The sequence below is a fragment of the Schistocerca americana genome, chromosome 4 (assembly GCF_021461395.2).
Source record: "Schistocerca americana isolate TAMUIC-IGC-003095 chromosome 4, iqSchAmer2.1, whole genome shotgun sequence".
Taxonomy (NCBI): Eukaryota; Metazoa; Arthropoda; class Insecta; order Orthoptera; family Acrididae; genus Schistocerca; species Schistocerca americana.
This window is the reverse complement of record NC_060122.1, coordinates 729,559,345-729,584,386: the sequence shown is the minus strand read 5'-3', so window position 1 is coordinate 729,584,386 and position 25,042 is coordinate 729,559,345. Positions and strand designations below refer to the sequence as shown.

The 25,042-nt window shown below is 42.8% G+C and overlaps 1 protein-coding gene across 1 annotated transcript; it reads left to right on the top strand.

Moving 5' to 3' along the window:
• Positions 1-779: 779 nt before the first annotated feature.
• LOC124612280 lies at positions 780-2,979 on the top strand. The gene is made up of 2 exons (XM_047140388.1): positions 780-815; positions 2,545-2,979. Exon 2 carries the CDS (start codon positions 2,557-2,559, stop codon positions 2,878-2,880), a length of 324 nt encoding a protein of 107 aa, XP_046996344.1. The 5' UTR covers positions 780-815; positions 2,545-2,556; the 3' UTR covers positions 2,881-2,979.
• The last annotated feature ends 22,063 nt before the right edge of the window (positions 2,980-25,042 follow it).

The following is a 25,042-nucleotide window of genomic DNA, read 5'->3' as shown; positions in this document are numbered from 1 at the left end:
ATCGCTTGGTAGGACATGTTCTGAGCCATCAAGGGATCACCAAGTTAGTATTGGAGGGCAGCATGGAGGGTAAAAATTGTAGAGGGACACCAAGAAATGAATATACTAAGCAGATTCAGAGGGATGTAGGTTGCAGTAGGTACTGGGAGATGAAGCAGCTTGCACAGGATAGAGTAGCATGGAGAGCTGCATCAAACCAGTCTTAGGACTGAAGACCACAACAACAACAACAACAACAACAACAACAACAACATGATACCTCCAGAAAGTGCTAAGGCAAGCTACGCCAGTTTCGCGGTATACGTGATATATTTGTCGTATTTATCACAGTGAGGATGAAGGGTCGTACCGATAAATAGCTCGGAACTTTCCTACCCGTAAGTAAACAAATTTCGCAAAACGCAGAAAGAAATGCCACCGTAAGGTCATGGTACGCACTGCGAATGATAAGAACAAAGCCTGTTGAAGTACGAGGTTTTTTTCTATCACGTTTGACTGCCGGACTGACTTTGTGTCAGCTGGAGGTAAAGGAAAGTTTAAGGATCCTCGACAATCAACATTCAAATCAGTAGTCTTACTACTCCATAAACATAGCAGCAGGGGGCTAAAACTTCCAGTGTACCTTGACAATTGCTACGCAAAGCTGATAAGTCATCTTATCACCCAAAAACAGTCACCTGTGAGTATCACGTGTGCGTCGTTATTGTTGGTGTGCGGGGTTATAAATGACAGCGTTCTCTTTCGTTCTCCAGTGCTCTACCAAGACTACTTCTTCTCGAACTACCGCCCAGACGCTACTCTTTGCATCGTATTTGGTAAGATTAATGACCCTCCAAAGGTCTAATTCATCGCGTTTTAGTTCGTGCTCACTCGAGCGAGTGTGCTATATGAAATATTCAAGTTGTCAGACTACATTTCGAAAAAAATATGTTTATCCATATAGATTTCACATGTTATTGCATCTACTAAAGTTAGGTACTTGTGTATACTAATGTCGCTGACCTGTTTCTTCTGCCTGGGAGGTATCAGTTGACATACAAATTTTCGTCCTCTTTTTCTACTTAAGACCCCTTCGTTTTGTGCTGTGCGTGAACAACGCCGTTGCTTATGCAGGGTGACCACGGAATGTTGAGACAAATTTCAAGGGGTTATAGAGAATGTCTTGAGGAACAAATGGAGAATATGAACCTGTGTTCAGAAAATGTGTCTTTTTGCGCTGCCGGACCGTTGAAGAAATATCTCGCAATTCTGTTTGTAATGAGTGATTGGGACTGATGGCCGCAATCGCCTGTGGAGAAGATGAAATTAACCGCTGCATAGACAAGAGTTGAATCCTATGAATGCGATGCTACTTTGCATTCGTGGATGATAGATTCGAACACGGGTTTCCATATGTAGTTATTTTACTCCCATGTACTGAAAAATACTGTAGATTTCAGAGAGTTCCAGGAGAATAATAAACTGCAAATGGAAACTCATATCCGAAAATATCATCTATCGAAGCAACAGAGCATCGCATTCATAGGAGGCAAGGTTTCTACGCAGCTGCTAGCTCCATCTCCTCCACTGGTTATCGTGGCACTCAATCGCTATTACTGAATAGCGGACAACGTTGCGAGACGTTCCACCTACGGTCTGTCAGCGTAAAGTGTCATATCTGCTGCCAGAGGGGCAGCTAGTGGCAGGCGCGAGCGTCTATGGCTTCGACGCTCTGTAGCATCGTTGGATGACGTTCCCGGACACGGGTTCCTACCCTCAATTTGTTCTTCAAGACACGCTCTACAACCCATCGAAGTTCGTCGCACCTTTTCTGGGACACCCTGTAGGCATAAATATATTTTCCATTTTCACTGATTTTAGAAATAATTCTGCTGCATTCGTCAAGTAGTACTAAAAGACTTGGGATAGAGCTTCAGACTTGGATAATGCTCAAGCTTCCTGAGAATCAGAGAGCAGCTAGCTGGCCATATTGTACCCCATGTATCAGGAATTTTGAAACCTGCATTCACTCCACTACACAATTAAACTTGCTCGTTTGGAAAATCATAAGTTATCCATTAACTTTCGTAAACCTATGCAGAACGTATCGTAATTAGCAGCGAAAACTGACAGGTGAAAGACTCAAACAGGTTCCAGTACGCATGCATCCACAAAAATGCTGTTTATGAAATATCTGTGAATGTGAGGTTATGAGTTGTAATTGACATCAGTATGGAATATCATCATGCTTGGTACAAATGTATTTCAAATGTACACTTTGCGATCAAGTCGCTGTAGAACTGCCCTGAATGGTTGGGGAACCAAATCAAAAAAGCTCACATTTCACATGAATTTATACTAAGCTGAGCAATATTCTGTGCTGAAGTCAATTCGGTTCATAACCACACATTCTCAGTCATCTCCCAAACGGGTCCTTTGCGGATCCATGTTTACTGGAACGTTTTTGGTTCAGTATCGCTATTAACTATTCTACAACCTACATTATTTATGCAGATAGCCATACTGTATGATATTGACTAATGGTGAACTTGTGCACTTTTCCAGCACTTGAAGAAAATGTGGAGCAAGAAGCTTATGTTCTTGGCAATGGCGACCCTCTTGGCCGAAGGGACCTCCTCGGCTGCTCCGCTGGCCAAGCAGGAAGACACTAAGCAGGGCTTCCAGTACATACCCGTCAACCCCTGGAGTACACTATACCCTGGTATGAACTACGGCGCCGGGCCTGCCCTCCCGCCTCCAGGCTACTCCAACTACCAGGGATTCGGTGCTGGTAGCTACATGCGCCCAGGAGGTGTGGGCTTCGCTCTGCCCTACCAGTATTTCCAGAATTCTGCACCAGGGATGTACTCTATGGAAAACAAAAGACCGAAGGAGCAGTAGCTCATCTCACTATCAATCACCAAATATCGTTGGGTCGTTTCGTTCTAACCCTCACTTTAAGCATTCTTTTCATTCTAGATCTAACTATAGTATTACTAACTGCACAAAATTATCGATCCATACGTTTTGAATTAACGACCAAATTTTCAATATATTTCTTCCGGTAATAACACTGGACACACGTTAGTTGTGAATATGTTTTAATAGGACAACTTCAAAAGTCTTATATTATGAACACTTTCAGCCTTTCTGTAGACTTAAGACTGATAATCTTTAATTTAATTTGGTAACACAATGTACAAAATTGTATTTTTTACTATTTTTATATGTATGAAAGAATTTATAAATAAATATTTTAGCAAACACTTCTTTTTATTTTCGCTCTTGAGAGTATGTAATACTTTGATCGTTCGTACCAAGCAACATGACTCCCACATGCAGAGAAGATAATATCTTTAAACTCCATGTATACGTAGTATTGGCTTTAGCTGCCCACAAAAATTGTCAAAAAGTAGAGTGATTTCGAGTACACAGGACAAGTGAAGATACAGTATATATTTTTCCATCAAGTAACGAAGTTCTGCCGTATGACTGAGTTGTAGAATTATAGATTCAATTACAAGAGCTGTAGTGGTGACTATAAATACACGTTTTCTTCCTTTTATAAAAAATGTTCAAATGTGTGTGAAATCTTATGGGACTTAACTGCTAAGGTCATCAATACCTAAGCTTACACACTACTTAACCTAAAGTATCCTAAGAAGAACACACACACCCATGCCCGTAGGAGGACTCGAGCCTCCGCCTGGACGAGCCGCACAGTCCATGACTGCAGCACATAGACCATTTGGCTAATCCCGCGCGGCTTCTTCCTTTTATCCCAAGTACAGTTTGAGTAAGAGTTTATCGCTACATATACCAACATTGTTTACTATTTTCATTCATGTGTTCACTTATGTTGGCAGAGTATGTAGTTGGTCAGGCTAAAAACCAAATTATTTACTTGAGTCGTGTTTTCGGAAAAAGTGTTTTTCGAAGGAACGACAGTTGTATCCATCAGAGTACCCATACCTCTTTGAAGCTGGAACGAACGACAACTAGCAACGTAGTCCACGCACTCCTTTCATTCAGAACATAGCACCTTTTTTCTCAATTGAGAGGCCCTCCACTTTCCGGTGTGGAGGCGTTAATATTAAATCTACCGAAATGTTCACATTTACTCATGTTTTCCACATGCTCTTTCAGTAGCTTCTGAATGTTAATTTTCAGGGAAAGGAATAGTAGTAGCTCCTCGCAATGGATAAAGTGCCATTTAATTGTGATCTTTCCACTCTATATTCATTTCGTGAAATATACATGCTTCATCTTGTTTTCCAATTGCAAGTAATACTAGCCTATTGCAGTTTCGTTCTTGCTGCGCCATAGCACAATATTACGCGTTTCATACACCACTCGTATTTGTGATAACACTTTAGTCACCCAATCATTCACTGTTCATTATGCTTCTCACTAACCGACTCCCTTCTTTCAGAATTCTACACGAACACCTTGCCTGATGCGTAATCTTAATTCTTTTATTCATATCCTAAGTTTCCATTTCCCTGTAAATACTCGTGTAAAGGCCGAATTCAGATTGTTTCAATTTTACTTCTTTCGCTTGCCACTACTTGTTTATAAAATATTTGATATTCGTTTATTTTATATTGAAAATGAATGTAAGATTAAATTATTTATTAAAATTAGAACGAAATTAATATATGTTGGCTATCTTAATTAACGTAGTGTATAAGAATTATTTATGAGGCATGTTCCTGAGATCTAGATAGAGAAAGAAACGTTTCGTGAGTAAACGTATTTGAATGTTACAGCCACACATATGTTTATTGTTTTGGAACTACGTATTACGGCCGGACAGAGTGGCCGAGTGGTTCTAGGTGCTACAGCCTGGAACAACGCAACCGCTACGGTCGCAGGTTCGAATCCAGCCTCGGGCATGGATGTGTGTGATGTCCTTAGGTTATTTAGGTTTAAGTAGTTCTATGTTCTAGGGGAGTGATGACCTCAGAAGTTAAGTTGCATAGTGCTCAGAGCCATTTTAGCCACATAGTACGAGGGGTGCCCAGAAAGTAATGCAACGATTTTTTTCCTTTAATAATCCTTTATTGCGTCTAATGAGAGTGACACACATGAAGAAATTGTATTTTATCTACACATCCTATTTTTCCATGTAATCTACATCCTATTCCATGGCCTTCCTCCCGCGCGAAACAAGGACGTGTTTCCCCTGTCGGTACCAATCCTTGTCCTGGTGACGGAGCCAGTGCTTCACTGTGTAAATCACCTCCTCATCGTCCTCAAAATGTCTTCCACGAATGGCATCATTTAGTGGCCCAAACAGGCGAAAGTCCGAGGGGTTAGGTCAGGTGTGTCAGGTGTGACAGCCGTGGATGGTTTCCCCGACTGCTGCAAATCGTAGAGCTCCGCCGAAATTCCTTCTGATTACCTCACCCTCCGTACTCAGTGGACTGTGTTTCTGTAGAGAGCAGATGCTCCATAGACTCTGCACAAGCGTTTATGAATATTCTCCACAGTTTCTTTCTCTGCAGTGAGAAATTCAATGACGGCACGTTGCTTGTAACGTTAACCACCTACAGACGCCATTTTAAAACTGTCCTGCAGCTGCGCTACCTGTCAGCAGAGATGGAAACTTGGCGCCCTCACTCAGGAGACTTCAAATAACACATACGTAACGTTTCGCATTCGTAGAATTGTTTTCAGCTGAGGAAAAATTGTGGTGCATTACTTTCTGGGCAACTCTCGTATTTGTCTAACCCCCATGAACCACGAACCCTGCAGAGACGGTGAGTCTTGCGCGCCGCAGCGATACAACAGCAGCATCGTAGCTTCAGCCACAAAAGTAGGGGTCTCTGTATAGAGACCAGATAGACATTTGGTTTCTCAGGAGGGGCAACAGCTTTTCAGTAGTCGCAGAGACGACAGTCTAGATCAGGTGTCACCAGAATGAGATTTTCACTCTGCAGCGGAGTGTGCGCTGATATGAAACTTCCTGGCAGATTAAAACTGTGTGCCCGACCGAAACCCGAACTCGGGACCTTTGCCTTTCGCGGGCAAGTGCTCTACCAGCTTCGCTAGCTCAGATAGTAGAGCACTTGCCCGCGAAAGGCAAAGGTCCCGAGTTCGAGTCTCGGTCGGGAACACAGTTTTAATCTGCCAGGAAGTTTTAGATCAGGTGTCTGCAAACATTTTAGCCTAAGGGCCACACTGGCTCGTCCAAGAGCTAGCAATTTTTCTTGAGGCCTGATACCCTAGTATTGCTCGGAACTCGTCCGTGCAATAGAGAAGTTCTCGTTACGCTTACAACTGCTGCCAGTCGTTACGATCTGACACTTAGTGGCACTGCTGTAAGTCATTACGCAGTGAACAGCTTCGACATCTACATCTACATGGTTACGCTGCAATTCACACTTAAGTGCGTGGCAGAGGGTTCATTGAACCATTTTCATACTACTTCTCTACCATTCCACTCTCGAATGGCGCGTGGGAAAGAGGAACACCTAAATCTTTCCGTTCGAGCTCTGATTTCTCTTATTTTATTATGATGATCATTTCTCCCTACGTAGGTGGGTGTCAACAAAATATTTACGCATTTGGAAGAGGAAGTTGGTGATTGGAAATTCGTAAGTACATCGCGCCGCAAAGAGAACCGCCTTTGTTTCAGTGACTGCCACGCCAACTCGTGTATCATATCAGTGACACTCTCACCCCCATTGCGCTATATTGTTTGACCTAGAGCTGTAGCCTTAATTTCACCTCATATAAATTGCTACAAATATATACCAGGCACGAAGGTCATTGCAACGTGCCCAGACGAAATGCTTTCTTCCGTGAGGCATTAGCATCACAGGAAGTTGTAAGAAAGTGGCGCGACCTCCTTATGGTACCTGTACTATGGGGTATCTCGTCACAGTACCAATGCTCGCCGCGTGGTCACCTCTTCGTTCCCTGCCCTCACCGTTGGCACGTCTCAAAAAAGTTGGACAGACTACAGTTCATCAAACGAAGATTATGTAGTGTTTTGAACTATGTGCAAATTTTCGTTTCAGGATTAGACGGTGATGGAGATATCTATGGCACAGGGAGCGGGGATGGACTCTGCGATTTCCGTTATTTTTTTTTTTTTAGGGCGCAAAACTGCTATGGTTAGTAGCGCCCGGTCCGTGACTTAGGAAACAGCAAAAAGCGAAACTGGAAACCAGCAGAAATGGGAACGAAACTCAAAAAATTGGAAAAACTAAAATCAGAAAGAAGGCTTAAAAATCCACTACAGAAAGGGGTCGGTTGTCCCCAAAAAAAGCTTCAAATGACTGATGTCATTTCACTGGCACTAATAAACTCGAGAACGCGATCGGCCGAGCGCGTGTCATCTGCTAAAATTGACGATATATCAGGCGACAGCTGTAGACGGACGCGTAACGGAGTAAAATAGGGGCACTCAATTAAAAGGTGTCTTACCGTCCACAGCTGAGAGCAGTGGGGACAGAGTGGGGGAGGATCGCCGCTTAAAAGATGTCGATGGCTGAAAAGACAGTGCCCTATCCGGAGTCGAGTTAAAATTACCTCCTCCCGACGACGCGTTCGGGGGGAAGAGGCCCAAGCGCAAGGAAAAGCTTTCACTTCCCGCAATTTATTATGGGGAAGTGTCGACCAATGCGCGTGCCATAAAAGAACAACACGACGACATAAAACGCTCCGTAGATCGGTGAAGGGAATCGATTCAATAGCTGGCCGAAGAAGATAGACTGCAGCCTCGGCCGCTATATCGGCCGCCTCATTTCCACAGATACCAACGTGTCCCGGGAGCCAGAGGAACGCCACCGAGACGCCCTCCGGGTGGAGCAAGCGCAGACAGTCCTGAATCCGGTGGACCAGAGGGTGGACAGGGTAAAGAGCTTGGAGACTGACGAGAGAGCTGAGAGAATCTGAGCAGATAACATACTGTATTCGCTGATGGCGGCGGATGTAGTGGACAGCCTGGAGAACAGCGTAAAGCTCCGCAGTATAAACCAAACACTGGTCGGGAAGCCGAAATTGATTTGGGGTGTCGCCAAAAATATAGGCACTCCCTACACCTAACGATGTTTTCGAGCCATCAGTGTAAATAAATGTGGCTTCCTTCATTTGTGCACATAGAGCAGCAAATGCCCGACGATAACAAGTGAAGGGGTACCATCCTTGGGAAATTGACAAAGGTCACGGAGCAGGCAGATCCGGGGACGGAGCCAAGGCGGTGCTGTACCCCAAGTTGTCAAGAAGGTTTTAGGAAAGCGAAAGGAAACAGAATGGAGCAGTTGACGGAAGCGGACTCCTGGTGGTAGTAGGGAGGAGGGGCGGCCTGCATACCCTACATCAAAGGAGGCGTCGAAAAAAATGTCATGGGCTCGATTAGCAGGCATGGAAGACAGATGGCTAGCATAACGACTCAGAAGGACTGCTCGCCGATTGGACAGAGGAGGTTTCAGCAGTCTCAGCATAAAGGCTTTCCACAGGGCTGGTGTGCGATTTCCGTTAGCCTAGGGTAAATATCCCGGTCATTTCATTGCCGCAGTGACAGCCGATACATGGCTGCGGTTTACGTATTGTTACGACTACTTTCGCCAATGCGAAATGAACAGTACTGACGTCTTCCGAAGAGTACAGAAGCTAAATGCAATAGTACGATGTGGGCAATATGTGCGACCTCAAAAGCAAAAAAATAGCGCTATCGTTGTGTTTTTTGACTATAGTTTCTTAGTGTAGATACAGTGCGTTTAACAATTAGTATTTAATTTAAACTGCCTTAAAGATAAATCCAGAGCAACTATTGACTCAGAATCGAATTCTTTACTCATGTTTACAAATGGCTGATTTGCAATGTAGCAGTTTTTATAAAGACCGCGCCGGACGAGGTGGCCGAGTGGTTCTAGGCGCTGCAGTCTGGAATCGCGCGACCGCTGCGGTCGCAGGTTCGAATCCTGCCTCGGACATGGATGTGTGTGATGTCCTTAGGTTAGTTAGGTTTAAGTAGTTCTAAGTTCTAGGGGACTGATGGCCTCAGAAGTTAAGTCCCATAGTGCTCAGAGCCATTTGAACCATTTTTTTATAAAGATAAATATTTAAATTCATTGCTGGAATTTTATAAGTCTTACACTCACACAGTCTGATCCAGTTGCATACGTTTGCTCGTGTTCTTCTTTTACCCCATTCTACACTATTTATCTGTGAAAAAACAATCTCCTAAATGAAATACAAACAAAAAATTGTTTACAGATCTAAACGAACTGATGAGCATTTGAAGTGGATGCTGATGATTCCCACTAGTTAACTTGAGCCACAATCACAAAAAATTGTTAGTGGGAAGTTACAGTTACATAAATCTCATTAATCATAATTAGAATGCTTCATTTCATTATGTGAATTGAATTATGTGACTTAGTTACTGTAAAGTTTGAGGAAATCTGATATAACTAATTACATTTATAATGTTCAGTTACATTATATATGTCAGTTAATAGGTAATTTAATTGCTCCTAAAATAGAAACAACAGATTATTATACGTATTTCGTATGATTCTCTTGCACTGTAAATTTTACAGTGTTACCTCGCTTAAATCAGCATTATTCGTCCCTGCATCTTATTTTTAATTAACATTCGTTATGTGAGACACTTTTCCGTAGGAATCCACGTGGAGTAGTTCAGTGCCATACATTCCGGGGAAACAGATACTGAAAAGTATACGTGACACAGTACTGTAATTTTTTGTTTATACTACATTACATCATGTTTTAAAAGAAAATCTCTGAGTGTATTTATTCTTGCTTATGTTTGAAAATTTGTCGAAAAAGAGACATAGCAAATTCGTAAGTGGCGTGCATTGCTACTACCTTTTGGTCATCTTTAATGAATTCGTGTTAGTTAATGAAGACAGATCGGAGTTGGAATTTGGAAACGGATGTTGCAAGGGAAAAGGTAACCACGCGCCGGCGAGGAAAATATCTGGCAAAATCGTTGCAGAGAACTGCAATATCGTCCGGGAAGCCCGAGCCTTGGTACAGATGGGACCTGTTGCAATCAGTACAGCTGACTGGAATACAGCATTGTCGGAACTTCTGATTTACAAAGCGATGGTTTATAGGAGAACGTGTAATTTAGTGTTCACTTACAGAGGCCAAAGAGAAAGTACCAGGTCAGAACAGGATTTCTGAATGTTCATTAAAGACTGAGAAAAACAATAAATGAACCTTTTAAGCGAAACGTCGTTCGTTAAGCGAGTCAGTTTCTTATTTCTTCTTCTACTCGTTGTGCGAATCACTCGTTTTGGGAGATGCTCGATAAGAAAGATTCCGTTGTAATAAAAATTAAAAAAAAAATTACGGCGGGTCGGATACCACACACGTCAGACCCGTTACTGCGGGCCTGATTGATGTCTTTCTCGGGCCGGTATTGGCCCACTGGCCGTAGTTTGGTGACCCCTGTTCTAGATAATTGATCTGGCCTTCTAATATCAAAAAAATAGCCTTGCAGTGCTGGCATTGCGACAGGCTGAAAACAAAGGGGAATTACAGCCGTTTTTCTTCTCGAAGGCATGCAGTTCTACTGCACTTTTAAATTATGGTGGCATTCACTCTGGTAAAATAGTCCCCCATTCGGATCTCCGAGCGCAGTCTACTCAGTAGAATGTCATCATTAGGAAAAACGATATTGGCGTTCTACGGCGTCAGAGTGTGGGATGTTATATCTCTTAATGCCGGGTCGGTTAGAATATTTAAAAAGGGACGAGACAGATTGAAGTTATATGTAGTTGAAATTAATTAAGTTCGGTAGGAGGATGAAAACTACACATCAGGTGAGTGCTGGGTTATAAACGCCAAATCAAATAGCGGTAATGCAGGAGTGGGTGTAATAATCAATAAGAAAATAGGAATGCTAGTAAGCTACAATGAACACCATAGTAAAAGCGTTTCATATCCAAGACAGACATGAAGCTAATACTCACCAAAGAGTACGCCGCGCGGGATTAGAGGAGCGTCCTAACGCGCTGCAGTCATGGACTGTGCGGCTGGTCCCGGCGGAGGTTCGAGTCCTCCCTCGGGCATGGGTTTCTGTGTGTTTGTCCTTAGGATAATTTAGGTTAAATAGTGTGTAAGCTTAGGGACTGATGACCTTAGCAGTTAAGTCCCGTAAGCTTTCGCACACATTTGAACCAAAGAGTACAAGTTTATAAGCCAACTAACTAGGCGGATTGTGAAGAGACTGAAAGAATGTATGATAAGATAAAAGAAATTGTTTATATCGTTAATGAAGGCAAAAAATTGTGACAGGGTACTGGAATTCAATGGAAGGAAAAGGAAGAGAAGAAAAAATAATAAACGCGGTTTTATTTGGGAAAAGGAACGGAAGGGGAAGCAGCGTTATAGAATTTTACACAGTATGTAATTTTTATCTTCGCTAGACCTATGTTTAATAATCATCTAAGGAAGCTGTAAACATGTAAAAGATCTGGAAACACTGGAAGATTTGGTACATAAAATTAAGGCAGAGACTTCGGAAGCAGATTTTAAACAGTAAGAGATTTCCGGGGAAAGAAGTGGACTCTGGCTACAATTTATGGGTTACCAATTCAAGATAGGCTTTAAAATGCATATTTTAAGAGTTATGAGCACTTCTTCAGTAGAAAAGATATTTTTCTAAGTATCAAACATGAACAAGTGCTCGTACTCTTAAGGTATGCACTTTAGAGACCATGTTTACTGGATATTTTGTTCTTGCTTTGGTCTATATTACCACCTCTCAAAATATGGAAAAGAAAGAACTTGCAGTAGAAGTGATTTGTTTCACAGTTTCGAATAGGAAGTGTTCATAGCTCTTTCGCTATGCATTTACTGGCTGTTGAATGATCGTCCCTGTCACCTTGTACAGAGGGTCTCTACAAGAAGTAATGAACTTAAAGAAAATATCATGAAAAGTTAAGAGGAAGTAGATGACGGTGAGATAAGAAATATGACACTGCGAGAAGCATTTTACATAGCACTGAAAGCACTGTCAATGCCTCTGGAGTAGACGATATTCCCTCAAAACTGCTGGTATCCATAGGATAGTCAGCTATGACAAAATTATTCCACATGGAGGACAAAATGAACGAGACTGCGACGTACCTCAGAAGATCATTTATATCTTGAAGAGAAACCAAACTGCGTTTATAAGAATCGAAGAGCATGAAACGAAAGCGGTAGTTAAAAAGGCAGCGTTGAAATCTGTCCCCGATGTTACTGACCAAGTAGTGGAAACGAAAGAAAAAATTGGGGAAGGAGTTATAGCTGAGCGAGAAGAAATAAAAATTTTTAAGGTTTCCCGATAACATTATAATTCTGCCAGAGACAGAAGAGGACTTGGAATAACTGTTGAACAGAATGGGCAGCCCCTTGAAAGGGGCATATAAAATGAAAATCAACAAAGGCGAAACAATGGTACTGGAATGTACTCGAATTGAATTAAGTGATGCTAAGGAGACACTAAAACCAGTAAATCAGTTTTGCAATTTGGGCAGCAAAATTACAGATGGTGGTCGAAGTAGAGAGAATATAAACTGCAGACTGGATGTAATTAAGAAAACACTTACGAAAAATAGGAATTTCCTAACACCCAACATACAGGGTGTTTCAAAAATGACCGGTATATTTGAAACGGTAATAAAAACTAAACGAGCAGCGGTAGAAATACACCGTTTGTTGCAATATGCTTCGGACAACAGTACATTTTCAGGCAGACAAACTTTCGAAATTACAGTAGTTACAATTTTCAACAACAGATGGTGCTGCGGTCTGGGAAACTCTATAGTACGATATTTTCCACATATCCACCATGCATAGCAATAATATGGCGTAGTCTCTGAATGAAATTACCCGAAACCTTTGACAACGTGTCTGGCGGAATGGCTTCACATGCAAATGAGATGTACTGCTTCAGCTGTTCAATTGTTTCTGGATTCTGGCGGTACACCTGGTCTTTCAAGTGTCCCCACAGAAAGAAGTCACAGGGGTTCATGTCTGGCAAATAGGGAGGCCAATCCACGGAGCCTCCTGTATGTTTCGGATAGCCCAAAGCAATCACACGATCATCGAAATATTCATTCAGGAAATTAAAGACGTCGGCCGTGCGATGTGGCCGGGCACCATCTTGCATAAACCACGAGGTGTTCGCAGTGTCGTCTAAGGCAGTTTGTACCGCCACAAATTCACGAAGAATGTCCAGATAGCGTGATGCAGTAATCGTTTCGGATCTGAAAAATGGGCCAATGATTCCTTTGGAAGAAATGGCGGCCCAGACCAGTACTTTTTGAGGATGCAGGGACGATGGGACTGCAACATGGGGCTTTTCGGTTCCCCATATGCGCCAGTTCTGTTTATTGACGAAGCCGTCCAGGTAAAAATAAGCTTCGTCAGTAAACCAAATGTTGCCCACATGCATATCGCCGTCATCAATCCTGTGCACTATATCGTTAGCGCATGTCTCTCGTGCAGCAATGGTAGCGGCGCTGAGGGGTTGCCGCGTTTGAATTTTGTATGGATAGAGGTGTAAACTCTGGCGCATGAGACGATACGTGGACGTTGGCGTCATTTGGACCGCAGCTGCAACATGGCGAACGGAAACCTGAGGCCGCTGTTGGATCACCTGCTGCACGTTGCCCTCTGTGGTTGCCGTACACGGTCGCCCTACCTTTCCAGCACGTTCATCCGTCACGTTCCCAGTCCGTTGAAATTTTTCAAACAGATCCTTTATTGTATAGCTTTTCGGTCCTTTGGTTACATTAAACCTCCGTTGAAAACTTCGTCGTGTTGCAACAACACTGTGTTCTAGGCGGTGGAATTCCAACACCAGAAAAATCCTCTGCTCTAAGGAATAAACCATGTTGTCTACAGCACACTTGCACGTTGTGAACAGCACACGCTTACAGCAGAAAGACGACGTACAGAATGGCGCACCCACAGACTGCGTTGTCTTCTATATCGTTCACATCACTTGCAGCGCCATCTGTTGTTGAAAATTGTAACTACTGTAATTTCGAAAGTTTGTCCGCCTGAAAATGTACTGTTGTCCCAAGCATATTGCAACAAACGGTGTATTTCTATCACTGCTCGTTTAGTTTTTATTGCCAATTCAAATATACCGGTCATTTTTGAAACACCCTGTAAATTGAAGTATTAGTTTTTTCTGATGGTATTTGTCTGGAGTGTAGGGTTGCATGGAAGTGAAACGTGGACGATAAACAGTTCAAACAAGAAGAGAACAGACGTTTTGGAAAAGTGGTGCTACAGAAGAATGATGATGATTAGCTGCGTAGATTATGTAACTAACAAGTACGTACTGAACAGAGCCGGGTAAAAAAGAAATTTGTGGGAAAACGGCTCAAAAAAAAAAAAAGAAACGGTTAATAGGACACATTCTGACGTCAAGGAGACATCAATGATGATGATGTTTTATTTGGCTTGTGGGCCGCTCAGCTGCGTGGTCATTAGCGCCCTAACACATTCCCAATCTATACCCAGTGCAATCTAGTCACTTTCATGAATGATGATGGAATGGTGAGGACAACACAAACACCCAGTCGCCGACAGAGAAAATACCCAACCCGGGATCCCATGATTCAAAGGCAGCAACGCTAGCCTCTTTTTTTATTATTATTATGGGAATGACTTGGTACCATCATGACACTTCAGTAGACCATAGTCAAATCATCATCATGTAATGTAAGCGGCAAATGGGAGAAAAAATTAATCATGATAACAGAATAATAAAAAAAAGAAAAAATGAAAAAATAAAAGAAAAAAAAACAGAAAGCCGACAAACCACCACCAGGCTTACATGATATGTATCAAAAATTATTTTTATATGGGTTTCTCGTAATTTTTTTATTTTTTTGTTATTTTGTTTTTTATTTATTTTTATAGTTTGTTACAGAATCTGTAAGTAGAAGGAAAGCGAAAGCGGACTACATTAGAAATAGCAAACTAAGAAAATCCCGATTTGGTTGCAAGGATTGTCGACGCTCATGTGAATCTATACTTCATCTATACACATCTACACACATTTTACAGTAGAACTGGAGCGATGCTTAGTCAATATACAAAACAAAACGAACAGGGAAACCAGGAGAGGACAAGCCGTAGCAAATCAGATGGGAACATACATAAAAAAGAAAAACACTTACCTGAAAAATTAAATTAACCAACACCTTGCCGACGGAAAACAAGATTCAACATGTTGGTGAAGAGATCTCGCAAACATTCTTGCCGGACTCCCGTTTTTATTTCGAAGCTGTCTGACAGCGTACTGCGATGCCTGATCCTGGCAGTAGTCTCGCTTAACGTTTCCTTTATTAGTGTATGTGATGTAGCACCCAGTCCTCTATTTTCTAACACATCAAGCAGAGTACTTCCGTCAACTGACCTTTAGGAAGTCCTCAAATGCCACTATTATCTTTTTTCCTTTCATGTGCCTGTGTTCTATTACCCTTTTTATTCCAAATATCTGTTCTGTACTGTTCCTTTCTTTTTTAAAGTCACACCGGTTCTCTCCTATTATCGGCCCCAGTTGTTCTTCAACTGTGTTGAGCAAGATTCTCGACAAAACCTTGTACCCTATGTTTAAGAGACAGATGCCCCTTAGTCACCCAGTACTTTCTTGTTCCCTTTCTTGTGTAGTGGCATTTCAATGGCTTCTTTCCAGTCTACGGGTATTTTCTTATTTCTTCAGGTATCCGTCATTATATTGTACATATTTCTTTCTATTTCAGGCCCACCCCACGTGGTCTCTTCAGTACAGATACCATCATTGCCTGATGGCTTTGCTACTTCTGCCCTGGTGGGTGTATTGTCTAGGCTGTCCTGACTATCGTCCCTAGAGCGCAAGTGTGTCCGCTTTACTGTCGGTTTTTCTGCACTCAACAAATCCTAAAATACCTAGCCATTTCCTCGCACACCTCTTTCTCGCCAATTTTTATTGTGCCATCTTGTCCTATTACGAAGGGTTCTTCTGTCTCGAAGCCTTTAATTCTGCTCTTCATTTCTCTAAAAAAGATTCGGGATTTGTGTTTCTGGAAGGTTGTGTTTGCTTCTTCAAGTTTCTCATTCCATTTATTTCTCCTGGCATTTCTTATCGTTTTTCTAGCATTCTGGAAGTTCGACCAGTCTTCTTGCTTTTTACAGGATTGCCATTCCATCCATAGTTTCCTCATCGCCTCGACTGCATTCTCACATTCATCCGTCCACCACTCATGCTCCCTTTTCTTGTTAGTAGCCCGTCGCACTGCCTCTTCATCCATCATATCTCTCACTCTCTTCCAATCACTCTGAACTACCATCCTCTTTGCATACTCTGCTCTGTGTTTTTTCAGAAGATCTAGGTCGATTCAGTGAGTGTTTATGGTCCTACGTTTCCTTGTGGCATTGTGGCATTTTACTTCGACAAGGTAGTGATCTGATTCCATCCTGCTACTTTCCACACTTTCGTGTTCATAATCTCTCTGTGATTCTTGTCACGGATTGCTACATGGTCTAGCTGTTTTTCCCCAATTATTTTTCCATGGTTGACCCACATTGTTTTTTTGTTTGCCTTAGCTTTGTAATGGGTGGTCATTATTTTCATCTTTCGTCTCCTACATAGGTCCATTAATCTCTCACCATTCTTGTTTGTTCTCTTTTGGGTTGGATAATCTCCCACAGGACTTCTAAACTTCCTTTCCGTGCCTATTTGCACGTTAAAATCTCCTAGCAAAATAGTTACATCTCTTTTATTCACATCTGTCACTACCTTATCCGAAGTGGACCAAAAATGTTCAGTTCCTGCTTTATCATTTTTGTGAATGTGCGATTACTATTGTATAGGTATTTTTCCTATTTTCATTGTCAGATATGACAGCCTCTCGTTTATGCCCTTCCACGCAGTGATACTATCCAGGTGTCTACGATCTACTACAAAGGCTGTGCCAAACATAAAAGGTTGTTTTGGCCCCCCAACACTGGGTTTGCCTTTCAAAATTACATATCCCTCCGATTCCGTCGTGCTGTAGTCCCTGAATCTTGTTTCCTGTAGGCCGGCCGGAATGGCCGAGCGGTTCTCGGAGCTACAGTCTGGAACCGCGCGACCGCTACGGTCGCAGGTTCGAAACCTGCCTCGGGCATGGATGTGTGTGATGTCCTTAGGTTGGTTAGGTTTAAGCAGTTCTACGTTCTAGGGGAATGATGAGCGGAGAAGTCCCATAGTGCTCAGAGCCATTTGAAGCATTTTTGTTTCCTGTAGTGCCAGTATGCCAATCACAAGTTCTCTCATACTGTCAATAACTTGCTTTACCTTGCCCACCTATCATTGTCTGCATGTATATGTTTCCAACTTTAAAAGTCTGTTTCGGTCTGATTTTGTGTCCGTGAGTTAGATTGGTTTTTGAGGTACTGGTAGGTTCACAGTTTTGTTTCACACATGATGCAGGCTCCCCAGAAACCGACAGCCTGCTTGCGTTGAACTCTGTCAGCGAGGGATTGGCCCCCTGGGGTATATTTGTAATTATTACATGCTTCATGACTGCTTCAAGAGCCGAGGTTTCGACTTTGGCTAACGCATTTGCAGTAGCGTGGTTACAGCTGAGGTGGTTAGCCCCAGAGGATGTAATGAGGCCGCCCCACTGGGATCAGACAGTTTTTGTGGCCGCTCCACTGGAGTACAGACGCCACTCTGTTGTGAGAAGATTCATCTGCCTTGATGACCGTTGGGTTTTCGCCAAATCTTTTGAAATGCCTGGCCATCTTCTTCCGCCCCTCAAGCCGTTGACTTTATCACGCTACAATTTTGATTGAGAATCATAAGGAAAAAGGGTAGACTTCGGACAGGATACAGAATATCGATAATCCGGTGTGGGACACACATAGTCTGTCTCCTCCCGTTTGGACTGTCCGGCTTGGGTGACCCTTCCTGCAGCTAAGCTACCGCCAGCATAGCCCTCTGGATCCAGAACATGCAAACCTCCTCGCCCGCATGGACAGGCGGTGTCCCCTGAGGAGGAACACGCATTATTTAAATCATCATCTCCACTTACATCTCTTAAACTGTATGAATACTCACTCTGTGTCAGTCAGTGTATTACAAGTCATACCAGGGTTAATATAATAATTGAATACATGCCTCCAATTTTGTTTTTCTATTTTGAAAATAATAATTACACTAGCATTGTCTCTAATGGACTGTTTTGAAAAGATGGTATATCAGAATGAGATTTTCACTCTGCAGCGGAGAAAGACTGAAATCGCACATATTTTCGTTTATAATATAACTGCTTTCTTAATTTGTGCCGTTGTACGTTATTCGCGTGCCACAAATGGCTTTACAAGATAAATTTTACTTGTTTGATTTGAGCTCTTCAACTCACGTGGTTTTATTATCTTTCTACGCAGTATGAACCTATGTAAGTTGTATGTTCTGCTTTTAATACGTCTTGTGCTACTTACGACTTTTTAAATGTTTGTTTTTCTCCTGTGTTAAGTAATACATGTCATAGGTAACTGTAACTTATCGTGATGAAGATACCTTTATCGGTATCTGAGCAGATCAATGCAGTGAATGTTGTGCAACCAGTCAGCTATTTTTATACTTCACTATAAATTGAGTGCGGTTGATGAACGTCAGCTATGTTCAAGATAGCATACGAGTACCTTCAAGAATTTAGAGGTCTTTATCACTCTTCTTAACTTGAAACGTATGCGAGTTCGCAATTGATTTATAAACAGCTTAAGCGGTATGGGACTGTCGTAAGTGCATTTGGGATGATATTGATCGTGGGAACATGTTGACGCTTGTTTCGCTTTTATGATATCTTAACTGCATTTATTCTGTTATTGTTACTTATTTTATGCCACCATTCCATCTCATTGTTTGTTGATTATTGTGTGTGATGAATAAATCATCAATTCGTTAATATGCATACCTTTGTTTTAGGGTACATTTATTTATCTGACAGGATTCATCTTTCATCACATTTACTTTTTAACTATCAAAATTTTATTTTATGTTTAATTTTCATAAATTTTCCCATCTTAGAAAGAATTTAGCTGCAGGATCACGTGGAAAACCAATATCTTTTGGAAAGTTCTGCTGCTGCTCCTAGATAACAGAACGCAGCATGTCATTCTCAATGGAGAGAAGTCTTCCGAAGTAAGAGTGATTTCAGTTGTACCGCAGGGCAGTGTCGTAGGACTGTTGCTATTCACAATATACATAAACGACTTTGTGGATAACATTGGAAGTTCACTGAGGCTTTTTGCGGATGGTGCTGTAGCATATCGAGAGGTTGTAACAATGGAAAATCGTACTGAAATTCAGGAGGATCTGCAACGCATTGACGCATGGTGCAGGGAATGGCTATTGAATCTCAGTGTAGACAAGTGTAATGTGCTGCCAATGCAGAGAAGAAAGATCCTTTATCATTTAGCTACAATATACCAGGTCAACAACTGGAAGCAGTTAATCCCATAAATTATCTGGGAGTAGGCATTAGGAGTGATTTTTAAATGGAATGATCATATAAAGTTGATTGTCGGTAAAGCAGATGACAGACTGAGATTCATTGCAAGAATCCAAAGGAAATGCATTCCGAAAACAAAGGAAGTAGGTTACAGTACACTTGTCCGCCCACTGCTTGAATATTCCTCACCAGTGTGGGATCCGTACCAGATAAGGTTGATAGAAGAGAGAGAGAAAAACCAACGGAGAGCAGTGCGCTTCGTTACAGTATCATTTAGTAATAGCGAAAGCGTTACGGAGATGATAGATAAACTCCAGTGGAAGACTCTGCAGGAGAGACGCTCAGTAGCTCGGTACGGGCTTTTGTTGAAGTTTGGAGAACATACTTTCACCGAGGAGTCAAGCAGTATATTGCTCCCTTCTACGTATATCTCGCGAAATGACCATGAGGATAAAATCAGAGAGATTAGAGCCCCCACAGAGGCCTACCGACAATCTTTCTTTCCACGAACAATGCGAGACTGGAATAGAAGGGAGAACCGATAGAGGTACTAAAAGTACCCTCCGCCACACACCGTCAGGTGGCTTGCGGAGTATGGATGTAGAGGTAGATGTAGATGCTGGGCGACTTTAACCAATGACGCCTAACGAGCTAATCTTTAAACAGAATCGTACATTTGGCCACCCTCCTCAAACAGGTGTATTGTCCCTTTGTCGAGCGAAGAAGTGCGTCAAAGGATTAGCCGAGCGTGCTTGAGCTAGGTGCTCCGACGTGAGGGAAGCAGGCTCACAACTGTCTGTCTCTCCTGGGATTCAATATGTGATAACAGCTCGTTACGTCACACATTTCAAAATGAGAGGCATTATTTACTGCGAATTTCATTAGCGAACATACAGTGTCGTTCTAACACATGGCCCCAAATTATGTATTATTATTTCATAAAATATGAGATGGACATGCATTACCTATACACGATTCGAAAGAAGAGCAAAACTTCAGTTACTACTGATAGAACGTCGATACCCGCGTAAACGCAGGCCGGAGTGGTCGAGCGTTTCTAGGCGCTATAGTCTGGAACCGCGAGACTGCTTCGGTCGCAGGTTCGAATCCTGCCTTGGGCATGGATGTGTGTGATGTCCTTAGGTTAGTTAGGTTTGAGTAGTTCTAAGTTCTTGGGGACTGATGACCTCAGAAGTTAAGTCCCATAGTGCTCAGAGCCATTTGAACCAACCTGCGTAAACGACCACTAGAGTTCTCACGCCAACTCACAGACAGTTCACATGGGTTGTGAGAGAGCTAGCATGCAGTATCAGGATTTATGCGTTCTTGAGATCAGAAGTACTGTGTCGGTGATTTCAGTGAAGATGGAATTTACTATCAGATTCGGCATTGAACCACCAACTAGAAAAAGCACGAGCCGTTCGTTTAAAGAATTTAAAAACTGGATGTCCCTGCAAAGTTCGAAGCGAACACTGACTGCCTGCATGAAAAGGATACGTGAGTGAAATGAAGAAAGTTTCCTAAGTCAACCAATAGATCTAATAGAGAGCTATGAGTACTTTAACTAACCGCGTATCAGGTTCTGAAACATTGTTTACTGTACAATCGTTACGGCTTACAAATTATCAATTGCCTTGTTGAAAATGATAAGGAAAAATAAAAGTATACTGTATTGTGCGGTGACACTGTAAGAAATGTGTAGGGTGAAACATTTCTTCTATGTTAAACTGTTAACGACGAAGTGACATTTCATCTTAGGGCAGGTGAATTGAAAAATTCATATATAGGGTGAAATCACTATAAAATATTGCGATACGAGAGCGTCGACGAAGCTAAGCATGTTTTTTGTCTTACCACAAAACAAAGTTTATTGCGGAGGTAACTGTTAGTGGAATAACGTATACATGTTAGAACAATGGCTTTTTCCTCATATGACTTCATTTTTGAAAGGGGTCGTGCTCCTCCCCATTGGAACCTCATTGTCTGATCATTTTTTATCACTCCTTTCATCAACAACGTACAGGTCGTACGGGTAAACAAGAACCGGCTATTACGTTCTGGCCGCCAAGACCTGATGCTACGCCACGTGGTTTGTCCTTGCGAGGCTTTTTAAGAAGCTCTACCAATAACTCTGGTGATCCTGCAGAACCTGTCACACCTGTAGTGAACACTGTGACGCAATAGATGGTTCTGCAGGTGTGGTACGAGTTCCACTGCCGCTTAGACGTTTTCAGTGCAGTGTGCGGAAATACGCTGATGATTTGTGACCCGTATTTGCAGACTTAAGACTTTCTTACCGTATTTGTTTGCCGAGCTATCTTTCGTAGAAACTGCTGCATGCGAGCTCGCTTGTGTGTGTGTGTGTGTGTGTGTGTGTGTGTGAGAGAGAGAGAGAGAGAGAGAGAGAGAGAGAGAGAGAAAATTGAAATTGAAATTTGTGGTAAGGAATGTGAGACCAAACTACTGAAGTCATGGGTCCCTAGGCTTACGCACAACGTAATCTAACTCAAACTACACTCATGCTCTTAATTTCAGAATGTGGTGCCACACAACGTGGCACGACACAGAACTGGCGCTAATAGCATAGGCTCATAGGGAACACACACGACACAGATCTGTAAGTCCACGGTATTGGTGATAAGTTGAGAAAACCGTCCCGAAACACATGTGCTACAAAACGCCACTGTTTCCTGCGCATGTACCCCGACATCAGTATGGGGTATGATCACCATGAACACGTACACAGGCGGCACAACGGGTTGGCATACTCTTGATAAGGTGGTCGAGCAGCTGCTGGGGTATAGCATCAGATTCTTGTACCAGTGCCTATCGGAGCTCCAGAAGCATCCTACGGCTTTGAACACGTGCAGCGATACGTCGACAGAGAGCATCCCAGCCGTGCTCGATGGGGTTTAGGTCTGGAGAACAGGCAGGCCACTCCATTCGCCCGATATCCTCTGTTTCAAGGTACTCCTCCACGATGGCAGCACAATGGGGCCGTGCGTTATCATCCATGAGGAGGAAGGTGAGATCCACTGCACCCCTGAAAATGTACTGGTGCAAAATGACGTCCCGATACACCTGACCTATTACAGTTCCTCTGCAGGGGTGTACGTGGACCAATCATAATCCCACCCTACACCATCAAACCACGACCTCCATACATGTCTCTTTCAAGGACATTAAGGGGTTGGTATCTGGTTCCTGGTTCATGTCAGATGAAAACCCGGCGAGAATCACTGTTCAGACTATACCTGGACTCGTCCGAGAACATAAAATGGAACCACTGTTCCAGTGACTATGTACTGTGACTTGACACCAGGCTTTACGGGCTCTCCTGTGACCCGGGCTCAGTGGAATCAACCTTGCAGGTCTCCGGGCAAATAAACCACGTCTGTTCAGTCGTCTGTTGACTGTGTATCTGGAGACAACATTTCCAGTGACTGCATTTAAGGTCCAGAGCCAGACTACCTGCAGTACTCCTTGCCGTCTGCGGGCACTGATGGTGAGATATCGGTCTTCTTGTGGTGTTGTACACCGTGGACGCCCAGTACTGTAGCTCCTGGACACGTTTCCTGTCTGCTGGAATCGTTTTCATAATCCTGAGATCACATTTTGTGGCACACGGAGGGCCCGTGCTACTACCTGCTGTGTTTGACCAGCCTCCAGTCGCCCGAATATTCTACCCCTCAGAACGTCCTCAACATGTGTTCTTTGAGTCATTTTCAACACACAGTCACGATTAGCACGTCTGCACAGTTACTCGCTGCACCGTACTCTGACATGCACCAACACACGTCTGTGTATGTGGACTTCTGCCAGCGCCACCGTGCGACGACCGCAGGTCAAATGCACCGCATGGCCATACCCCAAGGTGATTTAAACCCGCAAACCACCCACCAGAGCGTTGTTTCACCATGTATCCTTAATTTATGAGCATGAGTGTAACTTACGCTAAGGACAACACACAACCATGCCCGAAGGAATGATCGAGCCTCCGACGAGAGGAGCCGCGCGAACCGTGACAAGACGCCATAGACCGCACGGCTACCCCCGCGCGGTATATAGAGAAAGAGTGAATCAGGGAGACGGGGAGGGCAAACAGAGGATTGTAGTCTCTCTCTCTCTCTCTCTCTCTCTCTCTCTCTCTCTCTCTCTATCCCCTACACACACATACACACACACACACACACACACACACACACACACACACACACACACACACACACACCCCTATGGATAAAATAGCATTAACGATGTTGGCAATACCCACAACCTACACAAAAAAACAAATGAATGAAGGTAAAAACTGTGCTGAGTGTGGAATACGTGAAACTGCAGCACTACTGCTTTTGTGAAGCCACAAAAGTAAGATGAAGTGGAAAGAAAAGTACAGCTTCAGCGAAATGAAAAGTGTGCGAAACGTGCTTGAGCAACAAGGTTCTTTTCTACTCTAACCTGTGCCAACAAGGAAGGAGAAACAGTCGACAGCACGACAGGTAAACAGGAGTCAAGAACGCCGTAGGTGAATTGTACGTCAAATTTACAGAGAAATACTCCTCCATCTATAAATAGGTAGATATAGAGATATATCATGTATACCATATTTGCAGAATGAGCACTGCAGATGCTTCATAAACAGAAGTCAAACGTGTCGGTGAAAAATACTCTTTAAAGCAGTAACTGATATTTTAGACTTTCTGTTTCCATCTGTATACAGATTATTCATATTTACATTCCATGAAACAGAAGTTCAAGGGGGTCCGTCTTATTTGAATAACACTATATATCTGTCGTAATTGTGAAGATGAACTAGGGAAATTGTGAAGATGAACTAGGGAAACTCCAAGAGGTGGCCAAGAGATGATATTTGACCTTCAGTACTCGCTTTTGTGCTGTCCGTATTACCTTCCTAAGTGATGAGTTATCCCAGAAAATTATATCGAAAGAAGTTAGTAAACGTAAATGTGTCACACGTTAAATTTTTTATTTAATTGCTACCAAGACTAGCAGTTATGCAAAGAGCAAAGGTTCCTTTGCTCATCTTTTTGGGAAGTTCCATTAACAAGTTTCTTCCAGTCAGACATTTATAAATAGGTACTAATTAAATTTAATTTGCGCTGTCGTGCCTGAAGAATACGCAGAATGAAACCAGGTGAGCCTTGCAGCAGACACCGCCAGCAGGAGCTGGCTGACACGCGACGCTATTGTTCGGAGCACAAAACAAATGGCGTGCTTACCTGGGAGGGCCGGAAACAATTCGTCGCCAGCCTGATGTTGTTCCTCAGCCGGCGACCAGAATAGAAATCAGACAGTCTGTCTCTCCGGGCGACACTGCACCTGCAACAGCGCCTTCTCAATACCCTCGAGCAAATATTCTGCTCTCCTGCTGTCCATATGAAGCCACGTAATCGTGCAAATTGAGGTAACCACCAAATACCAGAAGGTGTAAATACGTGCAAACAGTAAAACTGTCAAGTTAAACTTCTTTGTAGAGAATTGTTAAGCTGTCAAATAAGTTTAACAAACCACATCGAATGTTAGATAAGTGTTGAGTAAAAGCACGTTCTACAGACAGCAGTGGAAACGCTAAG